This window comes from Palaemon carinicauda, chromosome 22 (genome assembly GCF_036898095.1).
Source record: "Palaemon carinicauda isolate YSFRI2023 chromosome 22, ASM3689809v2, whole genome shotgun sequence".
In the NCBI taxonomy this organism is placed as follows: Eukaryota; Metazoa; Arthropoda; class Malacostraca; order Decapoda; family Palaemonidae; genus Palaemon; species Palaemon carinicauda.
The window spans coordinates 89,409,022-89,435,403 of record NC_090746.1 but is presented as its reverse complement, the minus strand read 5'-3'; the positions used below and the strand labels follow the sequence as shown (position 1 = coordinate 89,435,403).

The 26,382-nt window shown below is 42.8% G+C and overlaps 2 protein-coding genes across 4 annotated transcripts in view; both read left to right on the top strand.

The window, feature by feature from the left end:
* LOC137616612 (anaphase-promoting complex subunit 15-like) overlaps positions 1 to 23,552 on the top strand; it is a 72,046-nt gene extending 48,494 nt beyond the window's left edge. For all 3 annotated transcript variants that reach the window (XM_068346514.1, XM_068346515.1, XM_068346513.1), the window contains exons 2-3: positions 1,773 to 1,943; positions 23,340 to 23,552. In XM_068346514.1, the coding sequence (XP_068202615.1) occupies positions 1,845 to 1,943; positions 23,340 to 23,552 (312 nt within the window). In that variant the 5' untranslated portion in view covers positions 1,773 to 1,844. The remainder of the gene's footprint in view (positions 1 to 1,772; positions 1,944 to 23,339) is intronic.
* A 129-nt stretch (positions 23,553 to 23,681) lies between these two features.
* LOC137616610 (tRNA-specific adenosine deaminase 1-like) lies at positions 23,682 to 25,946 on the top strand. The gene is given in 3 exon segments (XM_068346512.1): positions 23,682 to 24,647; positions 24,650 to 25,119; positions 25,121 to 25,946. Coding segments are annotated over 3 exon segments (1,539 nt in total). The 3' UTR covers positions 25,224 to 25,946.
* The last annotated feature ends 436 nt before the right edge of the window (positions 25,947 to 26,382 follow it).

Here is a 26,382-nt window from a genome sequence, read left to right as displayed (position 1 = left end):
GCGGTTTTCCGCCACAGAGGCTTGGATCTTTCCACCAACAAAGATCCACAGGACCTCCCTAGGTCTTTTGAGACCTCAAAGGAACGTCGGTTGTCCACTCCAGGCTGGAATCTAGACGTGGTCCTAAGGTTCCTTATGTCATCAAGATTTGAACCTCTCCAATCAGCCTCTTTTTAGGACCTCACATTAAAAACTCTTTTCCTCGTGTGCTTGACAACAGCTAAAAGAGTAAGTGAGATCCACGCCTTCAGCAGGATCATTGTTTTCACATCTGAAACGGCTACATGTTCCTTGCAGCTCGGTTTTTGCTAAACGAGCTTCCTTCACGTCCTTGGCCTAAGTCGTTCGAGATCCCAAGCCTGTCCAACTTGGTGGGGAATGAACTGAAGAGAGTACTTTGCCCAGTTAGAGCTCTTAGGTACTATCTAAAAAGGTCTTAACCTTTACAAGGACAATCAGAAGCCTTATAGTGTGCTATCAAGAAACCTTCTTTTCCAAGTTCTAAGAACTCAGTTTCTTACTATTCAGGCTTCTGATTATAGAAACACATTCTCATCTGAAGGAAGAAGACCTTGCTTTGCTGAAGGTAAGGACACATGAAGTGGGAGCCGTGGCTACTTCAGTGGCCTTCAAACAGAGCCATTCTCTGCAGAGTGTTATGGATGCAACCTATTGGAGAAGCAAGTCAGTGTTCGCATCATTCTATCTCAAAGATGTCCAGTCTCTTTACGAGTACTGCTACACCCTGGGACCATTCGTAGCAACGAATGCAGTAGTAGGCGAGGGCTCAGCCACTACATTCCCATAATCCCATAACCTTTTAACCTTTCTCTTGAATACTTTTTATGGGTTGTACGGTCGGCTAAGAAGCCTTCCACATCCTTGTTGATTTGGCGGGTGGTCAATTCTTTCTTGAGAAGCGCCGAGGTTAAAGGTTGTGATGAGGTCCTTTAGTATGGGTTGCAGCCCTGTATACTTTAGCACCTTTGAGTTGATTCAGCCTTCCAAGAGGAACGCTGCGCTCAGTAAGGAAGACGATCTTATTAAAGGCAGAGTAACGGTTCAAGTCGACTTCCTTACCAGGTACTTATTATTTCATTGTTATTGTGGATAACTGATTATATGAAATACGGGATACTTAGCTATCCTTTAGTCTTGTACACTGGTTTTTCACCCACCCCCCTGGGTGTGAATCAGCTACATGATTATCGGGTAAGTTTAATATTGAAAAATGTTATTTTCATTAGTAAAATAAATTTTTGAATATACTTACCCGATAATCATGATTTAATTGACCCACCCTTCCTCCCCATAGAGAACCAGTGGACCGAAGAAAAAGTGAGGTGGCGTCAACAACAAGTACTGTAGTACCTGGCCACAGGTGGCGCTTGTGAGTACACCCCCTTCTAGTATAGTGATAGCTGGCGTATCCCTCCCGTAGAATTCTGTCGGGCAACGGAGTTGACAGCTACATGATTATCGGGTAAGTATATTCAAAAATTTATTTTACTAATGAAAATAACATATTTGGTACTTTTCATTGTAATTGTTCGACCTTGAGACCAACCTGGGGGGCATAAAATTAAAGAACATTGTTTTTATATTTGTATTTAATATTTGAAGGGCATAAAATTAGGGAACATTGTTTTTATATTTGTACAGTATTTAATATTTGATAGTGCCGACATAAGTTAGAACTGATTTACACTATGTTGCACCTACGTAAATAGAAGTATTATTGTAGTGAACTATTAATTCTTCTTCCCCCTCAGGTTATTTTTGTGAAACAGAATCTACGTGAAGTACTTTACAGTTGTAAAGACACCTAAGGTGACTCAAGTGTCATGGCTATCCCCCCTCTCTTTCCAAGTCTGATGCCGAGGATTGCTGATCCAGCCTGGTTTCAAGTCGATAAACCTGTGGATGTGGCTCAGGAACTAAAGGTGAAAATGCTTATTGTTCTTAATTGTAATCTCTAGTCTTTTATATCCTCACTTCACAAAATAGGAAAAATTTGTTCTGGCTTTATATACAAACTTTTTTGCTTTTTACAGTGGAGATATATTTTAGGGACAGCTGGAACTAGCCATAAGACTTTTAGCGAGGTGTAACTACACACCGCTAAGTAGCAAAGGGTAGACCATCTTTTGTCCTGCATGCATGAGTCATTCCTGTTCACTAGTGTCTCCTTGTAGGGAATGGCCTTTATCCCAGTGGCAGCGATACGGTAGGCCGTAGAAGAAGAAGGTCAAGAGGGACTCTTCCGCTTCGAATTCATCCTCAAAGGCGAAGTAACCTTGACATCTTTCTCTGTCAGTTCCTGCCTGTCACTTTGACTCTGTTCCATTGGTTAAGTAAGAGTGATGGCCTTTTGACATCCGGACAACCTTGCAGATCTGAAGACTCCACTGCTTCCCCTAAAGAAGTAGTGCTGCCCTCAGTTGTAAGAGAGTCTCTCCTCTTCAGCTGTTACCTTCCTTGGGGCTTACGGGTCTCCCGTGCAAGGAATGGCTGCTCCAGGTCCTCTGGTTGGTGACACAGTGTGAGCGCATAGATTCCTCCCCTGTGGTTGACTTTGGCCTTCCTCCTGAAGACTCTGGAGGTCACGTACCGAAGGAGTCTCTCGTGTCTCTGCCCTTAGCGACCTCAGCTTCTACTCGACCACCCTACATTCGTCCTGCTTTGGCAGACTAACGAATGTAGTTGCAGACGAGTATCCCTTAGGGTTATCCGTTCGGGGATCCGTCCCAGGTGAAATAAAAATCTAGTTTCAGCTACGTTACGCAGATCGCAGCGTGCAATGCTGACCTTCAACCTGAGCTTACTCAGTACGTTGAAGGAAAGCAAAGTGCGCTGCTCAGAGGCCTGCCTCTAGGTGACGGGTGGGCATCTCGTTTAAAAAAAAAAAAGACACCCTTCGCCTAAGTGGTCCCCCCTCCACCCGTGGCTTCCACAAGCATATGCTACTGCTACATATGTCGATCTTTGCTTTAGCTCTTCAGAGCATAGCTCCTTGGAACTAGACGACGATGAGGTTAGACAGCTGTTTGTAGCTCCCGCCCTGCACCTTCGTGTCCGTAGGGTACAACAAAACGCTCGTCATTTTGTTATGACAGGTCTTTCGGGATCTGAGCCTTGGTTTTGACCTCTAGTGAGGGAGAATCAACTGTTCTGCCTGTGCACCCAATTACAGCAACAGCTTAGCCTTCTTCGCCTCCTTGCAAGCAAGCGTTGACTCACGTAGGAGAAGGGAAGGCTTCTCGCCGACCTCCTGTGGGAGGAAGGACAAGCAAGAGTATCTTCTCTCCATAGTGCACTATTGCCGAGAAGCACAGACTCAGACCCTAGTCTAGCGGGCAAGTTTGATGAGCAACAACACCATGGTAGTGGCTTACAAAAACAAGCAAGGAGGTACTTTTTTACAGCCTTGCTACCATATAGCTGTGGAGGTAATAAACTACAGTAGATGAAAGACAACTCCATAGCTCTATCAGCCCATTTCATCCCGGGGCAAAGGAATATTCTGGCGGACAATCTGAGCAGGAAGACTCGGATAATTCGCTCCAAGTGGTCTAAACATCAGAAAGCCAACAAAGTCTTGATGTTGTGGGGTTTGCCAATGATAAGCCTGTTCGCAACATCTCTCAACCATAAGCTTCCGGTGTACTGCTGTCCAGTACCAGATCCTCAGGTCATCTCGCAGGACACCTTCCAACATCAGTGGGACAACATGAACGTTTAAGCGTCCCCCCCTTCTGCCAAGTAAGGAGGGTTCTGAACAAGGTTAGGGCATCACAAGATCTCTCAATGACCCTAATAGCTCCCATGTTGCAGCATGCAGAGTGGTTCCCGGACCGTCTTCGTTTTCTATTCAAACAACCACATGTAAAGTACTTCACAAAACAGTAGCTTCACCACGGCTTCACACCTGGAAGTTATGCAGCAACTCTCAGCGAGAGACTTTTCGCAACTAGTTGCAAAAACAATGTCAGGATACCTCTGGGAGACATCGTCTGCTGTCCATTAAGCAAAGTGGGCTATCTTTTGTGGTTTGCACTATCCCAGTGATAGCGGAGATTTTTTGTACCTCAGGGAGGAAAAACTCTGCTTGGTCTTGGTGGTGAAAGAATACTGTTCAGCCTTGAGCCTCCCCTTTAGGTTGAGAGGAGTTACCATTTCATCATCAATTGAATTGTCTCTCTTCATACAAAGTTTGAGTGCACTTGCCCTCAATCTGAAGTGAGATCTCCTCCTTGGAATGTAGTTTGCGTACTACGAGCCCTGAAAGGAGCACCAAACAAACTGCCTTGTCAGTCATCAGACTATAATATGACTCTTTAGACTGTTTTTCTGTTAGTCTTTTCCTCTGCAGAGAGTCGGTGAGCTACATGGTCTGTCCTATGATATTTCCCATTCAAGGGGATGAAGACAGGTGACACTCAACTTCGTTCCTGAGTTTGCTGCAAAGACTCAAAAATCATATGTAGCGGATCCTAGGTTTGGGCCCTTGCAGATTGAGAGTCGTTCTGTAACTGATGACCCAGATTATCTGTTACTATGCCCTGTGAGGGCACTGAAGAAGTATCTCAAGTGAACAGCAAGAGTTTGCCCACAGGTCAACAGACTACAATATTTGTTAGCATAGGCAGTGTCAAGAGGAGGATCACTTAGAACACAATCTCTGCCTGGATTAGACAGGCGATTGAATGAGCCTTACACTTAGACCCCACTCCTCTTGGGTGTAGACTAAGAGCTCATGATATCAGAGGTGTTAGCACATCCCTGAAATTCAAAAAGAACTACTCTGTGATGCAGGTATTACAGGCGGGTTTGTAAAAACGCCAAAAAACCTTCACGGCCCATTACCTGCAAGACGTAACTCACAGGAACCTGGATACCTTCTCAATAGGTCCTGTGGTGTCTGCACAAAGTGTGGTCGGAAACACCTCAGTACCTTTGTAGGACAAGTAGCAGTTGGTCGAGGGCCTCTTCATTCTTCATTCTCCCCTCTTTTTGGGTTTCAGCATCCGAGGAACTTTGCAAGCTGATCTCTGACTGCAAGTGGGTACCATTATTCCTTGTGTAACCTGGTATATATACATTTATATTTATGTCCCTGATCTCCAGGCGAGGTGGAGTCGGACAATGTCTATGTTAAGTGTGGAGCTTAGCTCCAAGATTACCCTTACCTTTTCAAGTCACAATGCTTAGTTCACGCAGCTTTGCATAGATTATTCATTCCGTTATCTCTATCACAATTCTGAGAGTTAGAGGTGACAGGGTGTTTCTAAGAACCTTGTGCAAAGCACAGAGTCGCTTCCCAGGTATAGGAACCAGCCTATTGATTGAGGACATCCACCCACCTAATGTTCAGTCTGCACTGTGAAGAGCAAAATGTTTTGTGTAGAGTGCCAGAACAAATGACAAATTTGGAAATAATTTGTATTTTTCCTGATTATACAAACCTTGAGCTCTTTGCTCATACTTGTACAGCCATCACCTATCCTCCAAGAATTCCTGCCTGCAATTAAAAAGTAACGTCATGTTACCAGTGCGGGTGTGAGCTGGGGGTGCCTGTCTACTCTCCGATACTCCCCCCTCTAACTAACACCTTGCTCAAAGTCTTATGGCTAGTTTCAGCTGTCACTAAATATATCTCCACTGTAAAGAGCCAAGGTTTGTATAGTTAGGAAAAATACAAACTATTTCCAAATTTCTCATATTTATATACAGTGACTTGATCATTTCTTTTTCAATGTAGTCATTTTAATTCTTTGAAAAATAGAGGCAAAGATAAGGATATGTAAATAATAAGGTATGTGAAGTTTATTTGTATATTTTTAGCTAACTGGTTTAGCTCAGTTGGTCATGTTGAAAACTTTACTTTGTTGGCCTAAGTTCAATCCCTGCTTAGGATTGATAATATTATCCGGCAAAATACAGCCCTAGCAACCAAGTGAGTTCAAGGTGTGACAGTGGGTGTCATGCCTGAGAAGTTTAGTAACCGGGCTGAAATTCTTTGGGACCGTGTTTAAGCGTAGACTATCATCTATAAGACTACTCAACTAAAAGTGGTTACTAGCATTTGCTGGGATCAAGAAAGGTGAACAAACATAATCTGTAAACTTGAGATACAATCTAGGACAAACTATATTCATTGGCTAGATGTAACAACCAAAGTATTTTAAGTATCGTGGCAGGAAAATTCCATCCACAAAAATTTCACCCATAAAAAATTCCACCCAAAGCAGTTCTGCACTGGGATGTAGAGTCCATACAACTTTTGATTGTGATGTACCGGAAATCACTTTTAGGTCTGGAGAAATGATATACAGTAAGAAAATATTGATAAAATATGACTTAAGATGATTGCAGTATCATGACACAGCATAATAAATCTATGGAAATTTCACATTTTAAGATCGACATCTGTCCAGATCAAGTTATAACCTGTCTCTTGGAATTTACCCCTGTCATAAGTTGAGGACGGCTTGTATGCTTGATAATGATGATTGTAGAGCACCATGAAAATCTTCAGTTCCATTATTAGATTGGGGTAGATTTTGCAAGAAATTTCAGGGTGGAATTGAATAGAATTAAATGACCTTAACAGTATTACACCAACTTGTCACAATGGAATAAGACAACGAATTTTGAGCACAACTACTGTACTGAAGTTTACTTTGTTTTGCAGGCAGTTGATCTTTGTTACTGAACATTGCAACATGAAAAATGCAATATAAAAGATTTTTCTTGAAAAATCTACCATGATCTAATAATGGAACAGAAGTTCAGAAGTTTTTCATAGTGCTCCAAGATCATTGTTATCAAGCATACAGGTCGTCATCAACTTACAACCAGGTTAGGTTCCGAGAGTCGCTACTTGAGCGAACTGGAGAATCTCACCCACACATCAAGAATTTGCCTATCAGCATGGGCAATGTCAAGAAGAGGACGAGGAACACCTTCTCCTCCTGGATCCTTCCCTTCTTCGACAGTGAGGGGTATGTATGACAGCGTCAGGTGTATAAGTACGTCTCTGTTATTCAAGAAAAACTTGTGTGATGTAGGTACTACAAGTGTGTATAGGGAAGACAATTTACCTTCACTACTCACTACCTGCAAGACATAACTCACAGGTCCCTAGACACATTTTCGATATGCCCTGTGGTAGCTGCACGTCACAGGACTATTAGCAGGCATTCAAGAGCAGAGGTTATGGTGTTAGTCGGGAATGACTGGCCTTTTCTTTTCTTCATCTTCCCCTCTCTTGGGGCGCATATTCCATAGGTCCTGTCAGCTAGATCTCTTCGATTGCAGATATGACCCATATTGCTTAAAGCAAGATTATATGCTTACATATTTCCTGTTGCTTCCCCAATATCCTTACGAGGGAAAGTTTAGATGTCTGGTCCTCAATGTGTATATTCACAAACCTGATTATACATAGCCTGTGATAATTACAGTTATGTTCTTACACTCATAATCACCTTTGCACAGGCCGTCAACCCGCTGGTATTGGCAGGCCACTGGTTTACAAAGTGTCAGGATGCTCATCCCTTGCGTTGTCATGCTTGGATGCAGCGATCCTTGGTCGAATATTTCACCCAATTAAAAGGACTTCCACCCACCTCAGGATAAGTCTCATACGTAGAGAATGAAGGTTTGTACTGTATTTGGTTGGAAGAAAGGACAAATATGGAAGTAATTTTTTATTTTTGCAACTAAACACACCTGAGTTCTTCTTTATCCACCATCACCTATCCCAAGAGAAAGTACCAACTGCAGTTAAAGTAAAGAAGGTATGAGAAAACTGGGAGGGGTGTTGCTTCTCCCTGTTACCACTGATACAGTAACCATCGGAATGGTTCATGACACTTCATTAAAAATTTTTATAGCTGTATGCCAGCTTACATTGATTTCTTCTATGTAAAGATCTCAGGTTTTTATAGTTATGAAAAATACAATTTTCAATATTAAACTTAGCCGGTGATCATATAGCTGTCAGCTCTGCTGCCCGACAGAAAAACCTAAGGACAAAATACGCCAGCGATCGCTATACAGGTGGGGGTGTACATCAACAGCGCCATCTGTCGAGCAGGTACTCAAATACTCCATGTCAACACAGGACCAATTTTCTCTCTGTCGTGCCACTGGCAAGACCTACTAAATACGCTGTTACTAACTGGATTTGTTTTCACAACTATTTGGTGAAGTACACTATTCCAGTTTTGAGCTTTCGCTATGCAGGGGTTTTATCTTCATCTCAAAACTTGAACTCGTTTTGGATAGATTTAATTATGGTGACAAAGAGAGTATGGACTCTCTTTCACTTTTAAATGGCCGACCCTTCCCTTAGACGGAAGTGTGTTTAGGTTTTTAGTAATTTTGCTTAACACGTTATAGATCTATATATTTTATATCTCTCCGCCTTTATTAGGCCTCTTCGATTAACTTTCCTTTTATTATAAACATATAAGAATAAATTTTTATGTTTTCTTTATATGCGACCTTTCCTGATAGTAGGCGGTCCTTACTTGGAACGAAGTTAATCAACGTTGAGCCCGTTATATCGTATTTAGCCTTTAAAGAATTTAAAACTTTTTAAATTTAATGTTTTATGAAAGAATTTCTTTGATAGTCTCGTACTGTTTTCAAAGATGAACTAACGTTTAGTTTTTTAGACTACGCAGTTGTTGACGTTCAGGACGTTCAACATGCGCTCTATCGTTACGATAGAGAGAGAGTGTATCACGGTTTCACTTTGCAGTAAGAGTAAATCGATTCTGACGTTTCGTTCATTCTTTCTTAGCTTAAATGGTTTAAATTCTAATTTTCAATATTAAACTTAGCCGGTGATCATATAGCTGTCAGCTCTGCTGCCCGACAGAAAAACCTAAGGACAAAATACGCCAGCGATCGCTATACAGGTGGGGGTGTACATCAACAGCGCCATCTGTCGAGCAGGTACTCAAGTACTCCATGTCAACACAGAACCAATTTTCTCTCTGTCGTGCCACTGGCAAGACCTACTAAATACGCTGTTACTAACTGGATTTGTTTTCACAACTATTTGGTGAAGTACACTATTCCAGTTTTGAGCTTTCGCTATGCAGGGGTTTTATCTTCATCTCAAAACTTGAACTCGTTTTGGATAGATTTAATTATGGTGACAAAGAGAGTATGGACTCTCTTTCACTTTTAAATGGCCGACCCTTCCCTTAGACGGAAGTGTGTTTAGGTTTTTAGTAATTTTGCTTAACACGTTATAGATCTATATATTTTATATCTCTCCGCCTTTATTAGGCCTCTTCGATTAACTTTCCTTTTATTATAAACATATAAGAATAAATTTTTATGTTTTCTTTATATGCGACCTTTCCTGATAGTAGGCGGTCCTTACTTGGAACGAAGTTAATCAACGTTGAGCCCGTTATATCGTATTTAGCCTTTAAAGAATTTAAAACTTTTTAAATTTAATGTTTTATGAAAGAATTTCTTTGATAGTCTCGTACTGTTTTCAAAGATGAACTAACGTTTAGTTTTTTAGACTACGCAGTTGTTGACGTTCAGGACGTTCAACATGCGCTCTATCGTTACGATAGAGAGAGAGTGTATCACGGTTTCACTTTGCAGTAAGAGTAAATCGATTCTGACGTTTCGTTCATTCTTTCTTAGCTTAAATGGTTTAAATTCTAAATTAAAGGAACTTTTTATTTGGAAAACCTTTCAGTTTTTTCCTTTAGCCAAATAACATGTTTTGACGATATATAATTGGGCTCTTCTCTCAGGTGCGAAATCAAGAGAGACAGAGAGAGAGAGATAGAGACGGAGGGAGAGAGAGGAGAAAAACGTTCCGTTCAAGCGGGTAACGTTGTTCTCGCGTTACTCTCCTCCCTAGTCGCTGTACGGGGAAGAAGGTAAAACGTTTCTAGGGTTTTATTCTTGTCCCCAGGCTATGTGCGGTGAGAGATTGTAAACGTAGTTTATTTAAACTAGTGTTTAGTCTCTTTTCCAGCCACAGAATTCTTTATCTTTATATATGTTTTCTGTTTTTGCTAGTTTTTATTTCGATTTCAGTGAAATAAGTGCAAAACAGAAAATCGAAGTGATAAAGTGATATGCGCAAAGTGTTACAGTGTTGCGTCCGAGGGTTCGTCTGTTCGTGCCTGTAGTTCACCTAGTCCGGGACCTCTTGCAAGCTCCCAAGCCCAGGGGAGAAGTAATGTCGAACGACTTATGGGTTCGTCAGGCCTTGATCAACGAACAGACGTTTTCCCTCCGTGGTTTCGGGCGTATCTACCCAAGATCGCCCCACCCACACAAAGACGAGAGAGCCCATTTACTTCTCGTCTGCGGAAGAGGTTTCTCGTAAGAAACCTTGGACCAAGGTCTCGCAGCTTATTAAGCGCAAGTCGGTCCCTTCCGCGCAAGTCCAACGGCCCAGGTGTAGCCACTGGGTCAGTTCGGACTCGCTGCAGTCTTCCGATGACTGCACACCTCCTAAGAGAGGCAAAGTGGTACCGCAACAGGCAGTAACACCGTCTGTTGCCGCACCTGCTGCTGTAGACCCTAAGTGGTCTTTGCTACAGTCTATGCAGACACAGTTAGCATCTTTTATGCAGGAGTATCGTGCGGAGAAGGTTGACGCTGCACCCGTTAGCCTACAACCAACCACGGTTGTGCGTACAGTACACGCTGACGCTACCTGCTCCCGCACTCCGCCTGTGAGAGTTCCACCTCCCATGCGCAGTGTACCCTGCCAGCCGCACGTTGACGTTCACAGACGCACGCTACCCTCCGTTGACGTTCGCGAGTTACCACAACAAAAGGAGGGTGGAGTTAAGTTGCTTTGTTTTGACACTGTGCGTCAACCTCCGCAACCCACTGTGGTTACCGCTACTCGCCCGCAGCAGACTAGTCAGTCAGGAGTAGAGGCTTTGCTTCCCCACACAGCTATGGTTGTTGCCAGCTCACAGACTGTCAAGCAGTTACATGACGTTGCCTTCTGGTCTGCTACTAATGCACCAGTGTTGTATGTCCTCACGCACCTGTTGTGGTTGATAGTTCAGTTTTTGACAGTTCACAGACTGTCAAGCAGTTACATAACGTTGCCTTCTGGTCTGCTGCTAATGCACCAGTGAGACCCTCACTGAGATAACCTAGCTTTTCTCGGACAAGGTTCCTGTAGATGAGAAAGTGCTGTTCTCCCTCCTACTGATATTCCTTTGAGGACTCTGTCATTTGGAGAGGAGCCTTAAGCTGCTTAGCCTCCTATGGACTTTAATTAAATCATGATGATTTTTTAAGGATCTTCGTCCGGATCTTGTAACTGCTGCTCCTCGCTCGCCTCACGTCAGTACTTACACTAGGCCTAGCTACTTCGAAGCCGTTGTTGTTAAGCTAGTGCTCTCTCGCTCTCCTAGAGAGCGTTACGTTGGAGGCGACTGGTTTTTGCACCAGGAGGAGTTTTAGGGATACAGCCTTTGATTTCCCTTCTTTTAAACTGGCTTATAGAGCGAGAGTCTGATAGGACACGAGAGAAGTTCTCGGCTTGGGAGTTCATGCCTCTGCCCAGGTAGACTTCTCAATTCTGGTAGACTCGCCCTGGCGCCTAGCCAGGAGACGCTCCAGTTGTTTACAGGTCAACTTCTCAACTTTTGTCGAGCCTTTGAAGTTTTGCTGTACTATTATGTCACATAACAAGGCTTCCAGGGATGGTAAATGGTTCCGCCTCAGTCGCTAACCCCGTCTGTTGCCACACCTGCTCCCGTAGACCCTAATGGGCTTTGCTGCAAGACATGCAGTCCAAGCTTGTGTCCTTGATAGAGGACTTAATACGGAGAAGAACCTTCTGGCCAACAACCTTCCTACCGGTTGGTTGTGCGCCCTGTTGACGCTGAGGTATCCTACTCGCGTCTGCCAGTTGAGGTGGTTCCTCCACCGATGCGACCCAGTGTTGGTTGCCAGTCGCACGTTGACGTTAAGCGACGCTCGGAGGTGGTTGTTGACGTTCAGTCTGTCACTAGGAAGACGTTCAACAACCAGCAGAGGTGACTTGTTGTGACGCAGTGCGTCAACCTCAGCAACCCGGTAGGGTGTTGACTGCACAACCCAGACAGTCTAGACAGTTTCGGGTTGACGCTGTACTTCCTCGCGCACCCATGGTTGTTGACAGTTCACAGACTGTGCAGCAGTGCCATGATATTGCGTCCGGCTCCGTCACGCATCCACCAGTGCGACCGGATTCAGCGAGTCAGACGTTGCCCACTCCGTTGCCGTTTCCTCATCAGTTTCGGATGAGGAACCCTCTGATGAGGACGTTGCTGAACAAGACGATCAACCCCCAGCCTTGCTATCCATCCAGAAGATGCTGAAGAAGGAACGCTGCCCAGTCAGGCTGTGGATGAGTCTGGTAGGGACACTGTCATCCGTGGATCAATTTGTGTCACTAGGAAGACTACACCTCCGTCCTCTTCTATACCATCTAGCTTTTCACTGGAAAAAGGACAAGACGCTTGAAGCGGTCTCGATCCCGGTTTCCGGAAAGATAAAGTCTGGTCTGACTTGGTGAAAGGACTGTATCAACCTTAGAGAGGGTCTTCCCCTGACTGTTCAGACTCCCAACCACGTTCTCTTCTTGGACGCATCGGACGTAGGCTGGGGTGCGACATTAGACGGTAGGGAATGCTCGGGATTATGGAACTCGAGTCAAAGGACAATGCATTTTAACTGCAAGAAGCTACTGGCAGTACGTCTGACCTGGAAAAGCTTCAGGTCTCTCCTTCAAGGCAAATTGGTGGAGGTGAACTCGGACAACACCACGGCTTTGGCGTACATCTCCAAGCAAGGAGGGACCTACTCTCTGACATGGTACGAGATCGCAAGGGACCTCCTCACCTGGTCAAAAGGTCTAGACATTTCACTAGTAACGAGGTTCATCCAAGGCAACTTGAATGTCTGGCAGATTGTCTCAGTCGGAAGGGACAAATAATTCCAACAGAATGGACCCTCCACAAGGATGTATGCAAGAGACTTTGGGCCACCTGGGGCCAGCCAACCATAGATCTCTTCGCAACCTCGATGACCAAGAGGCTCCCAATATTTTGCTCACCAATCCCGGACCCAGCAGCAGTTCATATAGATGCCTTTCTACTAGATTGGTCACATCTAGATCTATATGCATTCCCTCCGTTCAAGATTGTCAACAAGGTACTGCAGAAATTCGCCTCTCACGAAGGGACAAGGTTGACGCTAGTTGCTTCCCTCTGGCCCGCGAGAGAATGGCTCACCGAGGTACTTCGATGGCTAGTAGACGTTCCCAGAACACTTCCCCTAAGGGTGGACCTTCTACGTCAGCCACGCGTAAAGAAGGTACACCAAGGCCTCCACGCTCTTCGTCTGACTGCCTTCAGACTATCGAAAGACTCTCGAGAGCTAGAGGCTTTTCGAAGGAGGCAACCAGAGCGATTGCTAGAGCAAGGAGAACATACACCCTTAGAGTCTACCAATCGAAGTGGGAAATCTTCCGAAACTGGTGCAAGTCAGTATCCGTATCCTCGACCAGTACCTCTGTAACTCAAATAGCTGACTTTCTCTTATATCTGAGGAAAGAACGATCTCTTTCAGCTCCCACTATCAAGGGTTACAGAAGCATGTTGACATCAGTCTTCCGTCACAGAGGCTTAGATCTTTCCAACAATAAAGATCTACAGGACCTCCTTAAGTCTTTTGAGACCACGAAGGAGCGTCGTTTGGTTACACCTGGTTGGAATTTAGACGTGGTACTAAGATTCCTTATGTCAGACAGGTTCGAACCGCTACAATCAGCCTCCCTGAAAGATCTCACCTTTAAGACTCTTTTCCTGATATGCTTAGCCACAGCTAAAAGAGTCAGTGAGATTCATGCCTTCAGCAAGAACATCGGATTCTCATCCGAAACGGCTACATGTTCTACAACTTGGTTTTCTAGCCAAACACGAGCTGCCTTCTTGGCCTTGACCAATATCGTTCGATATTCCAAACTTATCGTATGGTTGGAAATGAACTAGAAAGAGTCTTATGTCCTGTAAGAGCTCTTAAGTTCTATTTAAAAACCTTTACGAGGCCCGTCTGAAGCTTTATGGTGTTCAGTTAAGAATCCATCTTTGCCTATGTCAAAGAATGCTTTATCCTATTTTATCAGACTGTTAATACGAGAAGCTCATTCCCATCTGAATGAGGAAGACCAAGCTTTGCTGAAGGTAAGGACACACGAAGTTAGAACTGTCGCAACTTCCGTGGCCTTTAAACAAAATAGATCTCTGCAAAGTATATTCGACGCAACCTATTGGAAAAGCAAATCAGTGTTCGCGTCTTTTTATCTTAAGAATGTCCAGTCTCTTTACGAGAACTGCTACACTCTGGGACCATTCGTAGCAACGAGTGCAGTAGTGGGCGAGGGCTCAACCACTACAATTCCCTAATTCCATAACCTTTTTTAATCTTTCTCTTGAAATGTTTTATTATTGTTTTTGGGTTGTCCGGAAGGCTAAGAAGCCTTTCGCATCCTACTTGATTTGGCGGGTGGTCAAAGTCTTTTCTTGAGAAGCGCCTAGATTAGAGGTTTTGATGAGGTCCTTTAGTATGGGTTGCAACCCTTCATACTTCAGCTCCTAGGAGTCGCTCAGCATCCTATGAGGATCGCGAGGCTCAGTAAGGAAGACGTACTTAAAAAGGCAGAGTAATTGTTCAACTCGACTTCCTTACCAGGTACTTATTTATTTTATGTTTGTTATTTTGAATAACTGCTAAAATGAAATACAAAATACTTAGCTCATAATAATGTCAACATATATGCTGGTGTCTACCCACCCCCCTGGGTGTGAATCAGCTATATGATCACCGGCTAAGTTTAATATTGAAAAATGTTATTTTCATTAGTAAAATAAATTTTTGAATATACTTACCCGGTGATCATAAATTAAAGGACCCACCCTTCCTCCCCAATAGAGACCCAGTGGGCCGAGGAGAAAATTGGTTCTGTGTTGACATGGAGTACTTGAGTACCTGCTCGACAGATGGCGCTGTTGATGTACACCCCCACCTGTATAGCGATCGCTGGCGTATTTTGTCCTTAGGTTTTTCTGTCGGGCAGCAGAGCTGACAGCTATATGATCACCGGGTAAGTATATTCAAAAATTTATTTTACTAATGAAAATAACATTTTTCAATATTAAACTTAGCCGGTGATCATATAGCTGTCAGCTCTGCTGCCCGACAGAAAAACCTAAGGACAAAATACGCCAGCGATCGCTATACAGGTGGGGGTGTACATCAACAGCGCCATCTGTCGAGCAGGTACTCAAGTACTCTATGTCAACACAGAACCAATTTTCTCTCTGTCGTGCCACTGGCAAGACCTACTAATTACGCTGTTACTAACTGGATTTGTTTTCACAACTATTTGGTGAAATACACTATTCCAGTTTTGAGCTTTCGCTATGCAGGGGTTTTATCTTCATTTCAAAACTTGAACTCGTTTTGGATAGATTTAATTATGGTGACAAAGAGAGTATGGACTCTCTTTCACTTTTAAATGGCCGACCCTTCCCTTAGACGGAAGTGTGTTTAGGTTTTTTACTAATTTTGCTTAACACGTTATAGATCATTATATTTTATATCTCTCCGCCTTTATTAGGCCTCTTCGATTAACTTTCCATTTATTATAAACATATAAAAATAAATTTTTATGTTTTGTTTATATGCGACCTTTCCTGATAGTAGGCGGTCCTAACTTGGAACCGAAGTTAATCAACGTTGAGCCCGTTATATCGTATTTAACCTTTAAAGAATTTAAAACTTTTTAAATTTAATGTTTTATGAAAGAATTTCTTTGATAGTCTCGTACTGTTTTCAAAGATGAACTAACGTTTAGCAGGACGTTCACCATGCGCTCTATCGTTACGATAGAGAGAGAGTGTATCACGGTTTCACTTTGCAGTAAGAGTAAACCGATTCTGGCGTTTCGTTCATTCTTTCTTAGCTTGAATGGTTTAAATTCTAAATTAAAGGAACTTTTTATTTGGAAAACCTTTCAGTTTTCTCCTTTAGCAAATAACATGTTTTGACGATATATAATTGGGCTCTTCTCTCAGGTGCGAAATCAAGAGAGAAAGAGAGAGAGAGATAGAGACGGAGGGAGAGAGAGGAGAAAAGAAAAAAAGTTTCGTTCAAGCGGGTAACGTTGTTCTCGTTTTACTCTCCTCCCTAGTCGCTGTACGGGGAAGAAGGTAAAACGTTTCTAGGGTTTTATTCTTGTTCCCAGGCTATGTGCGGTGAGAGATTGTAAACGTAGTTTATTTGAACTAGTGTTTAGTCTCTTTCCCCGCCACTGAATTCTTTATCTTTATATATGTTTTCTGTTGCATTATACGACTGTTTTCGCAATTACTACCTTTTAATGAAGGGTAGGATTGCGTGTTTCAGGTAGAAATCAGTAAAAGTTTTGATTTCAGTGAAATAAGTGCAAAACAGAAAATCGAAGTGATAGAGTGATATGCGCAAAGTGTTACAGTGTTGCGTCCGAGGGTTCGTCTGTTCGTGCCTGTCGTTCACCTAGTCCGGGGCCTCTTGCAAGCTCCCAAGCCCAGGGGAGAAGTAATGTCGAACGACTTATGGGTTCGTCAGGCCTTGATCAACGAACAGACGTTTTTCCCTCCGTGGTTTCGGGCGTATCTACCCAAGATCGCCCCACCCACACAAAGACGAGAGAGCCCATTTACTTCTCGTCTGCGGAAGAGGTTTCTCGTAAGAAACCTTGGACCAAGGTCTCGCAGCTTATTAAGTGCAAGTCGGTCCCTTCCGCGCAAGTCCAACGGCCCAGGTGTAGCCACTGGGTCAGTTCGGACTCGCTGCAGTCTTCCGATGACTGCACACCTCCTAAGAGAGGTAAAGCGGTACCGCAACAGGCAGTAACACTGTCTGTTGCCGCACCTGCTGCTGTAGACCCTAAGTGGTCTTTGCTACAGTCTATGCAGACACAGTTAGCATCTTTTTTGCAGGAGTATCGTGCGGAGAAGGTTGACGCTGCACCCGTTAGCCTAGAACCTACCACGGTTGTGCGCCCAGCAGACGCTGTGGCTGCCTGCTCCCACACTCCAGCTCTGAGAGCTCCTCCACCCATGCGCAGTCGACCCTGCCAGACGCATGCTGACCTTCACAGACGCACGGAACCCTCCGTTGACGTGCGTGTGCTACCACACAACAGGAGGGTGGAGTTAAGCTGCCGTGTTTTGACACGGTGCGTCAGCCTCCGCAACCCACTGTGGTTACCGCCACTCGCCCGCAGCAGACTAGTCAGTCAGGAGTTGAGGCTTCCCCACACAGCTTTGGTTGTTGCCAGCTCACACACTGTCAAGCAGTTACATGACGTTGCCTTCTGGTCTGCTACTAATGCACCAGTGCTGTATGTCCTCACGCACCTGTTGTGGTTGACAGTTCAGTTTTTGACAGTTCACAGACTGTCAAGCAGTTACATAACGTTGCCTTCTGGTCTGCTGCTAATGCACCAGTGCTGTATGTCCTCACGCACCTGTTGTGATTGACAGTTCAGTTTTTGACAGTTCACAGACTGTCAAGCAGTTACATAACGTTGCCTTCTGGTCTGCTGCTAATGCACCAATGAGACCCTCACTGAGATAACCTAGCTTTTCTCGGACAAGGTTCCTGTAGATGAGAAAGTGCTGTTCTCCCTCCTACTGATATTCCTTTGAGGACTCTGTCATTTGGAGAGGAGCCTTAAGCTGCTTAGCCTCCTATGGACTTTAATTAAATCATGATGATTTTTTAAGGATCTTCGTCCGGATCTTGTAACTACTGCTCCTCGTTCGCCTCACGTCATAACTTACACTAGGCCTAGCTACTTCGAAGCCGTTGTTGTTAAGCTAGTGCTCTCTCGCTCTCCTAGAGAGCGTTACGTTGGCTAGGCGACTGGTTTTTGCACCAGGAGGAGTTTTAGGGATACAGCCTTTTGATTTCCCTTCTTTTTAACTGGCTTATAGAGCGAGAGTCTGATAGGACACGAGAGAAGTTCTCGGCTTGGGAGTTCATGCCTCTGCCCAGGTAGACTTCTCAATTCTGGTAGACTCGCCCAGGCGCCTAGCCAGGAGACGCTCCAGTTGTTTACAGGTCAACTTCTCAACTTTTGTCGAGCCTTTGAAGTTTTGCTGTACTATTATGTCACACATAACAAGGCTTCCAGGGATGGTAAATGGTTCCGCTTCAGTCGCTAACCCCGTCTGTTGCCACACCTGCTCCCGTAGACCCTAAATGGGCTTTGCTGCAAGACATGCAGTCCAAGCTTGTGTCCTTGATAGAGGACTTAATACGGAGAAGAACCTTCTGGCCAACAACCTTCCTACCGGTTGGTTGTGCGCCCTGTTGACGCTGAGGTATCCTACTCGCGTCTGCCAGTTGAGGTGGTTCCTCCACCGATGCGACCCAGTGTGGGTTGCCAGTCGCACGTTGACGTTAAGCGACGCTCGGAGGTGGTTGTTGACGTTCAGTGTGTCACTAGGAAGACGTTCAACAACCAGCAGAGGTGACTTGTTGTGACGCAGTGCGTCAACCTCAGCAACCCAGTAGGGTGTTGACTGCACAACCCAGACAGTCTAGACAGTTTCGGGTTGACGCTGTACTTCCTCACGTCCCCATGGTTGTTGACAGTTCACAGACTGTGCAGCAGTACCATGATATTGCGTCCGGCTCCGTCACGCATCCACCAGTGCGACCGGATTCAGCGAGTCAGACGTTGCCCACTCCGTTGCCGTTTCCTCATCAGTTTCGGATGAGGAACCCTCTGATGAAGACGTTGCTGAACAAGACGATCAACCCCCAGCCCTGCTATCCATCCAGAAGATGCTGAAGAAGGAACGCTGCCCAGTCAGGCTGTGGATGAGTCTGGTAGGGACACTGTCATCCGTGGATCAATTTGTGTCACTAGGAAGACTACACCTCCGTCCTCTTCTATACCATCTAGCTTTTCACTGGAAAAAGGACAAGACGCTAGAAGCGGTCTCGATCCCGGTTACCGGAAAGATAAAGTCTGGTCTGACTTGGTGAAAGGCCTGTATCAACCTTAGAGAGGGTCTTCCTCTGACTGTTCAGACTCCCAACCACGTTCTCTTCTCGGACGCATCAGACGTAGGCTGGGGTGCGACATTAGACGGTAGGGAATGCTCGGGATTATGGAACTCGAGTCAAAGGACAATGCATTTCTACTGCAAGAAGCTACTGGCAGTACGTCTGACCTGGAAAAGCTTCAGGTCTCTCCTTCAAGGCAAAGTGGTGGAGGTGAACTCGGACAACACCACGGCTTTGGCGTACATCTCCAAGCAAGGAGGGACCTACTCTCTGACATGGTACGAGATCGCAAGGGACCTCCTCACCTGGTCAAAAGGTCTAGATATTTCACTAGTAACGAGGTTCATCCAAGGCAACTTGAATGTCATGGCAGATTGTCTCAGTCGGAAGGAACAAATAATTCCAACAGAATGGACCCTCCACAAGGATGTATGCAAGAGACTTTGGGCCACCTGGGGCCAGCCAACCATAGATCTCTTCGCAACCTCGATGACCAAGAGGCTCCCAATATTTTGCTCACCAATCCCGGACCCAGCAGCAGTTCATATAGATGCCTTTCTACTAGATTGATCACATCTAGATCTATATGCATTCCCTCCGTTCAAGATTGTCAACAAGGTACTGCAGAAGTTCGCCTCTCACGAAGGGACAAGGTTGACGCTAGTTGCTTCCCTCTGGCCCGCGAGAAAATGGCTCACCGAGGTACTTCGATGGCTAGTAGACGTTTCCAGAACACTTCCCCTAAGGGTGGACCTTCTACGTCAGCCACGCGTAAAGAAGGTACACCAAGGCCTCCACGCTCTTCGTCTGACTGCCTTCAGACTATCGAAAGACTCTCGAGAGCTATAGCTTTTTGAAGGAGGCAACCAGAGCGATTGCTAGAGCAAGGAGAACATCCACCCTTAGAGTCTACCAATCGAAGTGGGAAATCTTCCGAAACTGGTGCAAGTCAGTATCCGTATCCTCGACCAGTACCTCTGTAACTCAAATAGCTGACTTTCTCTTATATCTGAGGAAAGAACGATCTCTTTCAGCTCCCACTATCAAGGGTTACAGAAGCATGTTGACATCAGTCTTCCGTCACAGAGGCTTAGATCTTTCCAACAATAAAGATCTACAGGACCTCCTTAAGTCTTTTGAGACCACGAAAGAGCGTCGTTTGGTTACACCTGGTTGGAATTTAGACGTGGTACTAAGATTCCTTATGTCAGACAGGTTCGAACCGCTACAATCAGCCTCCCTGAAAGATCTCACCTTTAAGACTCTTTTCCTGGTATGCTTAGCCACAGCTAAAAGAGTCAGTGAGATTCATGCCTTCAGCAAGAACATCGGATTCTCATCCGAAACGGCTACATGTTCTACAACTTGGTTTTCTAGCCAAACACGAGCTGCCTTCTCGGCCTTGACCAATATCGTTCGATATTCCAAACTTATCGTATGGTTGGAAATGAACTAGAAAGAGTCTTATGTCCTGTAAGAGCTCTTAAGTTCTATTTTATAACCTTTACGAGGCCCGTCTGAAGCTTTATGGTGTTCAGTTAAGAATCCATCTTTGCCTATGTCAAAGAAGGCTTTATCCTATTTTTATCAGACTGTTAATACGAGAAGCTCATTCCCATCTGAATGAGGAAGACCAAGCTTTGCTGAAGGTAAGGACACACGAAGTTAGAACTGTCGCAACTTCCGTGGCCTTTAAACAAAATAGATCTCTGCAAAGTATATTCGACGCAACCTATTGGAAAAGCAAATCAGTGTTCGCGTCTTTTTATCTTAAGAATGTCCAGTCTCTTTACGAGAACTGCTACACTCTGGGACCATTCGTAGCAACGAGTGCAGTAGTGGGTGAGGGCTCAACCACTACAATTCCCTAATTCCATAACCTTTTTTAATCTTTCTCTTGAAATGTTTTTTTATTGTTTTTGGGTTGTCCGGAAGGCTAAGAAGCCTTTCGCATCCTACTTGATTTGGCTGGTGGTCAAAGTCTTTTCTTGAGAAGCGCCTAGATTAGAGGTTTTGATGAGGTCCTTTAGTATGGGTTGCAACCCTTCATACTTCAGCTCCTAGGAGTCGCTCAGCATCCTATGAGGATCGCGAGGCTCAGTAAGGAAGACGTACTTAAAAAGGCAGAGTAATTGTTCAACTCGACTTCCTTACCAGGTACTTATTTATTTTATGTTTGTTATTTTGAATAACTGCTAAAATGAAATACAAAATACTTAGCTCATAATAATGTCAACATATATGCTGGTGTCTACCCACCCCCCTGGGTGTGAATCAGCTATATGATCACCGGCTAAGTTTAATATTGAAAAATGTTATTTTCATTAGTAAAATAAATTTTTGAATATACTTACCCGGTGATCATAAATTAAAGGACCCTCCCTTCCTCCCCAATAGAGACCCAGTGGGCAGAGGAGAAAATTGGTTCTGTGTTGACATAGAGTACTTGAGTACCTGCTCGACAGATGGCGCTGTTGATGTACACCCCCACCTGTATAGCGATCGCTGGCGTATTTTGTCCTTAGGTTTTTCTGTCGGGCAGCAGAGCTGACAGCTATATGATCACCAGGTAAGTATATTCAAAAATTTATTTTACTAATGAAAATAACATATTACTTTCAAATTTGTCATATTGCATAGGTAAGATTTACTGTAATATATCTTTCAAATCTATTTGGGCCAGTTATTTAGGAGTCAAAAATGTTACTCATTGTGTTGGTTAATCTCCAACCCTTTAATGATAATGATTTACCTTTTAACATCAAGGCCACTTTAGCACTGGTAGGTGCACTAGAGATGTCTGCACTTAGCTCTTTCTTGAGAAAATCTTACAAGATTTTCGGTGATCAATCTATTCTGGAGAAGTGTTTTAATTCTTTCATTCTACCTTGTTTCAAGTACTGTTCTCCTGTCTGGTCTTCAGCTGCTGATTCTCATCTTAATTTGTTGGACAGAAACTTACAGTCTATTTAATTTCTTATTCCTTATCTAGATATTAATCTTTGGCACCGTCGTTCAATTAGTTCATTATGCATGTTGCATAAGATTTTTCATAACTTTGACCATCCTTTACATTCAGATCTCCCTGGACAATTCTGTCGTGTTTGTAATACTAGGCAGGCAGTTAATTCTAATAACCAGGCCTTCTCCATCATGAGGCTCAATACTACACAGTATTCTAGAAGTTTTATTCCAGCTGTTACCAAGTTGTGGAATGATCTTCCTAATTGGGTAGTTGAATCAGTAGAACTTCAAAAGTTCAAAGTTGGAGCAAATGTTTTTATGTTGACCAGACTATCATGAGTCTTTTTATTGTTTATATATGACATATCTGTTTTTGACGTTGTTAATAGTTTATATAGGACATATCTGTTTTGATGCTGTTACTGTTTTTAGAATGATTTATTGTTAATTTATTCTCATCATTTATTTATTTCCTTTCCTCACTGGGCTATTTTTCTCAGTTGGAGCCCTTGGGCTTATAGCATCTTGCTTTTCCAACTAGGGTTGTAGCTTGGCTAGTAATGATAATAGTAATAATAGCAAATAAGTATTCTTCTTTTTCTATCAAATTGATTATATTTCCCTTCTCAACAAGAGACAAAAAATCACAAGTTGTTTTGTGATTGCCCCTCAACTTGAAAACCCACAAGGGGTTCAGAGCCCATCCTGTTTCCAGTAAAGTAAATGGATTTTCTTTGTGTGCGTTCTATAATCGCAGATACTTGCCATGCAAGATGCAGAACACCGCTGAGACACGTAGTGAGTAGCATTCAGGTATCTTGATGCTGGGTGCAAGGGATTGCCCAATGGGCTAGTCCTACAAGCATAAATGTAGCCACTGCTTGAGTGAGCATACTTGTGAGGAAGTGGGAAAAGAATAAAATTTTTCCCCAGAGGTTTGCCACTTTGATAATTGAACCTATACAAATATCGTTTTTCTGTATTTGGTTCTTAGTTGGTGGGTTATAGATAAGTTAACCTGTAGGTGGCTAGCTCATTGATAAGGAGGGTCTAATATATACAATATTTATTATAATGTTTGATATTGGTTTATAATGTTTTTTATAATATTAATTACTTCAGTATGGACCTTTCAGATTTGATTTTTATGTTTATACATTAATCACAAGAGATTTATAATAAGAAATTTTATTTTTCATTTTTTGGGAACCCTGACCCATTTGTAGCCTCTAATTTTGCATTTGATCTTCCAGGATCAAGAACAGGTATATCAAGTACAGTTGCAGGGGATAATGCAGAAAGGCAGTGAAATTATTCCTATTGGGAAAAGTGCCTCAGAACAGTATAGTGAAGATGAGGAAGATGACAATGATGATGATTACGATGATGATGATAATGATGATGATGATGAGGAGGATGATGATTCAGAGATGAATGATGATTATTCTGACCCAATGTTGCATTGAGTTTTTATCTAGCTCGTTATTTTTTTCTTTTATTGATAGTTAATATATGACACTACAGTATTGCAGTCCTTGGTTTTTCTTTTTTGCCGCCATTATGCTGTACTTAAATTTTACAAGTCTGTTTTAGCGATGTCGGTAACTGATGTCTTCCGGGAAGACTTTCCCAATCGTATCAGTGATGTTTGCGTCGTGAAATTTAGCTCATTAGGGAAGATGGGAAAACCAAAAGACGATGGAGAATACACACTCCTTGCATGTGTTGCAAAGAGGGACAGTAATGGGAATTTGGAAGTGGTTTCTCTAGGTACAGGTTCTAAATGTATTGGAGCATTGCTTTTACCCTGCAATGGCGATGCACTTCATGACAGCCATGCAGAAGTCATAGCAAGAAGGGCATTTGTATCCTACCTAATCGAACAGATCATGCAGGCGGCTTCTGGAAATGGCAGCATACTAGAATGCACAGAGAGTGGAAAGTACAAACTCAAACCAGGTTTTACTTTTCACCTTTATAGCAGCCATACTCCTTGTGGTGATGCATCAATATTTCCAAAACAAGAATGGTCTCAAGATTGCTTCGGAAGTGAACTTGTGGATACTGAAGAGGGACTATTTTTAGATGAGGTAAATATGGATATATTAAAAAACCTCACAAATGGAAAAAGGTCAACTCTTGGGAGCACTGGTGAACCTCTTTCCAAGAAACAAAAGAATAATATGCAAGAAAATGCTTACTCTGTTACCCCTCGGTCTTTATACCATCAAGAAATAGATAATCCTACTGTGTGTTTGCAAAATATTTTGGAAAATAGTTCTATCATATCAGGTGTACACACTCAGAGTAAAGAGCAACATAGTCAAGCCTGCATAGCAGAAGCCACAGATATTCACAGAACAGGAGCAAAGTGCGTGAGTGGGGAATTAGATGACCCGAAAGTAGCTGGTGCAAATTACCATGTCACTGGCGTTTTACGTACAAAGCCAGGACGCGGAGATCCCACCCTATCTTTGTCTTGTAGTGACAAAATTTTCAAGTGGACTGTCTTAGGAATGCAAGGGGCATTACTCATGCCTTTCCTTGAAAAACCAGTTTACTGTATATAGAAAGCATTACAATTGGTCATTGTTCCTATAGTCAAGAAGCAATGGAAAGAGCAGTATTTACCAGGTTCAGTGATCGGTTTCAAGTATTCAACTTACCACCGGGCTTTAATCAAGTAATACCTAGTATTTTCCAATCCAGCATCGCTTTTCCGTATTCGCGATCTGTTGTCACCAGCAACTGTGCAGATCCAGACCGAGTGAAGCCATCTCATAACAGTTTAATCTGGAGCTTGACTGACTTCCATATCAATAGACACGAGGTTTCTGTCAACGGCTATAAGTTGGGAACTACCAAGAAGAATGTAGGAACTATGAAAAGCTGGGTCAGCATTTGTCGTCAGGTGCTTTTACAGAAGGTTCTACTTTTGTTAGAAAAGACTGGTCGGTCATCAGAGCCATACAAAGACAAAAGCAATGCAGAATGTAAAGAGTTATCAGAGAACTATCAGATGGCATGGATAACTGAAAAATCATATATTGTGCAATTGGACAAAAAAGCCTATTCAGATAAATGAGTTCAAACCACACAGTTGCAGTAATTTTAGTAATAAGTTTTTTAGCAAATAGATATGTACAGTACTTAATCTGGCTCTCATGATTTTGGAACTGTAATGCAGTATCGATAGCAGATATCATTAAGAGATTGAGATCTAACAAGGAGAATGTAGGTACTGTACTCTGAAAAGCTGGATTAGCGGTGGTTTTATCAAATATTCTGCTGCTGTAAGAAGAGACTGGTCAAGCATTAGAACAACGTGAAAGCAAATACAGAATGTTAACAGTTATTAGAAAACTGTCAGTTGGCTTGGATAGTTTGTGTTGTGGACAAAAAAAAACTTAATCATGTAAGATATTTTTTTTTTGCCAAATAGTTATATACTTTACTTGGCTATCATAACTCTGGAACTACAGTATTAGTATCAAATATCAGGATAAGATTCAATTAATTTTTATAATGATTTATGATATGGCTTAAAATTACTTAGGTTTTACTGGTGTTAAGTGTCTGTATACCCCTTTATTTTAAAGATATTTTGTTTTGTTGTAGATATACTTTGCTCTTGAAATAGGTTTGAATTCAAGATGAATTATTACTGAATTTCAGATGAGCACTAACTTTGCTTTTCTATGGAAGGAAATTATTTTTATTACACTTTTGTTCTACTGTATTGTATGTATTCATGTAAGATAATTATAGACTATTTTGCTCGCCTCAAGATGAAATTTAACAACAAATGAGGTTCGAATTGTCTTGTAACCCAGTTATGAAAATAAAAGGTTGTATAAAAATGTATTTTTGTAATATCTTTAAGTAATTTAAGTAGAACATAGAATAGAATTTTCCAGGCTGTTAGTAGGATGTGATTGAAAATTCTATTGAGAGAGGTTTACAGGAATAATAAATGGGTGTCAGGAAAAGATCTGTATAGAAAGAAATTTCTTTATCTGTTATATTGCCTGATGCCATTGGTCAACAGAATGTAATGTAATGAACCTTCCATGTTTTTAGTGAAACTTGGAACCAAAGGAATGCTTTAAAGCTGCTCCAGCCCTGATTCTGCATCTGAGTGCTACATGGAAGCTAATATGTACCTGTATTATTATCAGCCACATTTCATGGATCAAAAGAAAATGTCAAACTATTTGTCATATGTTTATTGTCATTTTCATTTCCAGGGGAAATTTTAAAAACCAGTTCATATGTTGAAGCAGACAGAGCTCCCTA